The sequence below is a fragment of the Pagrus major genome, chromosome 12 (genome assembly GCF_040436345.1).
Source record: "Pagrus major chromosome 12, Pma_NU_1.0".
Lineage (NCBI taxonomy): Eukaryota > Metazoa > Chordata > Actinopteri > Spariformes > Sparidae > Pagrus > Pagrus major.
In genome coordinates, this window is record NC_133226.1 from 18,068,692 (window position 1) to 18,070,354 (window position 1,663).

At 45.1% G+C, this 1,663-nt stretch overlaps 1 protein-coding gene across 1 annotated transcript; it reads right to left on the minus strand.

Annotated features, from left to right (window-relative positions):
* Positions 1–828: 828 nt before the first annotated feature.
* LOC141005972 (myosin light chain 3-like) lies at positions 829–1,437 on the minus strand. The gene has a single exon (XM_073478041.1). It carries the CDS (start codon positions 1,435–1,437, stop codon positions 829–831), a length of 609 nt encoding a protein of 202 aa, XP_073334142.1.
* Positions 1,438–1,663: the final 226 nt, after the last annotated feature.

Consider the following 1,663-nt stretch of genomic DNA (forward strand, 5'->3'; position numbering starts at 1 on the left):
TTATATTTGAGGTGCAGCATATTCTTTCTGCTAAATTCCCCAAAAATCTACTTCAAAGACTTAGTTCCTTATACGCTGTTCACCAAGTACTATATAAAACAGTACAACATGTCGCTTTTAAAAGGCGACACAAATTGTTCCATCAGCCGCTGGAACAGAGATCGGGGCCTGTCCTTGGAGCACCTGTCTTGTAGTTGTCAAAGGGAAACTGATGTGTATGTGTGCGTGTACGTGTGTGTCCAGAATGTGGGAGTATATCTTGATCCACAGCAGCTGCCCCTCAAGCACAATGACAATCCAAACACTCTTTGTTCAAAGTAGAATAGAGTCAGATCTGCTCTATTTTCAGATGGAGCCAAATCCTATTTGTTTTTTTCTTTCTGTCCCAACAATCTTTTCCCCTAATCACATTAACACAGTTGATGTGAAAAGTTGAATAGACATTAAATGAGAGCTTTTTTTTCTTCTTTTTTTTTTAATCAGCAATCCTGCGTGAATCATCATCTTCTCTTCACATTTAAATTTGGGGTGTACTGAAATGACATTTTGAGGCAGTTTGTTATCATATTTCCTTTATTAATGGAGTTTTCTTTATGGACGTCCATATCCTTATCTCACTGGCATTCCATTATAATTCAGAGTGCTTGTTAAAAAGAACTAATCATAGGTCTTGGGGCCAACATTATTTTCACAGAACATTAACTGCTGCTTTTGACAGCAATGAATGTCACGGACTAAGTGACATGCTCACCTCTAAATGGACAAAGCAAGGGTCCAGAAAGTGGAGAAAACAGAGGTAAATTAAGTCTTTATGGTTGAATGTCCCTTTCACCCAGAAAGAATATGCTTTACAAAGGAGGCATAGTTGATACACCCATTGGCATCTTCCTGTCCAGCCATCAGTCTGTCCACCTCGTCTTCTGTCATCCTCTCTCCCAGTGTTGCCAGCACGTGGCGCAGCTCCGCTCCCATGATGGTGCCGTTGCCTTCCTTGTCGAAAACCCGGAGCCCCTCCACAAAGTCCTCAAAGTTGCCTTGATCTTTTGCGCGGGAGATATGCTGCAGCATTGGCAAGAAGGTCTCAAAGTCCACCATTTTAGTGCTCATGTCCTCCGGCCGTGGCTTCCCAAGCACTTTGAGCACATCTGCATTGGTGGGGTTCTGGCCCAGGGCTCGCATCACGTCTCCGCACTGGGCGTACGTGATCTTCATCTCTCCAGTCGGTGTGCGGTCGAACAAGGTGAAGGCCTCCTTGAACTCCTCAATCTGGTCAGCGCTGTACTCAAGGGTGATGCTTTTAGGATCAAACGCAGGCTCCTTGGGCGGCTCTGGCAGCGGCTCTGGAGGAGGAGCCGGCTTAGCAGCTGGAGCAGCATCTTTCTTAGGCTCCGGCTTTTTGGGCTCAGGTTTCTTGGGTTCAATCTTCTTTGGTGCCATGTTGTAAAGGGATTCCGGGGTGAGCTGCCACTTGCTGAGAAACAAGCAAGAGACTGAAGGGGATTCAATGTGATTCCCAAGCACAGAGTCACATCCTCTTCCACAGCTTTTATATGTGCTTTGTCTGGGGAGCAAGATAGCAATTTCCACCAGCACACCTATAAAAGGAAGAAACCCGAAATAGATTCCCATAGCAAGTGATGTCAACATTCAATATTGTTCTCAG

Bases quoted from the DNA above. Each gene is read 5' to 3' on its own strand.
- LOC141005972 (XM_073478041.1), bottom strand. From the start codon at position 1,437: ATGGCACCAAAGAAGATTGAACCCAAGAAACCTGAGCCCAAAAAGCCG.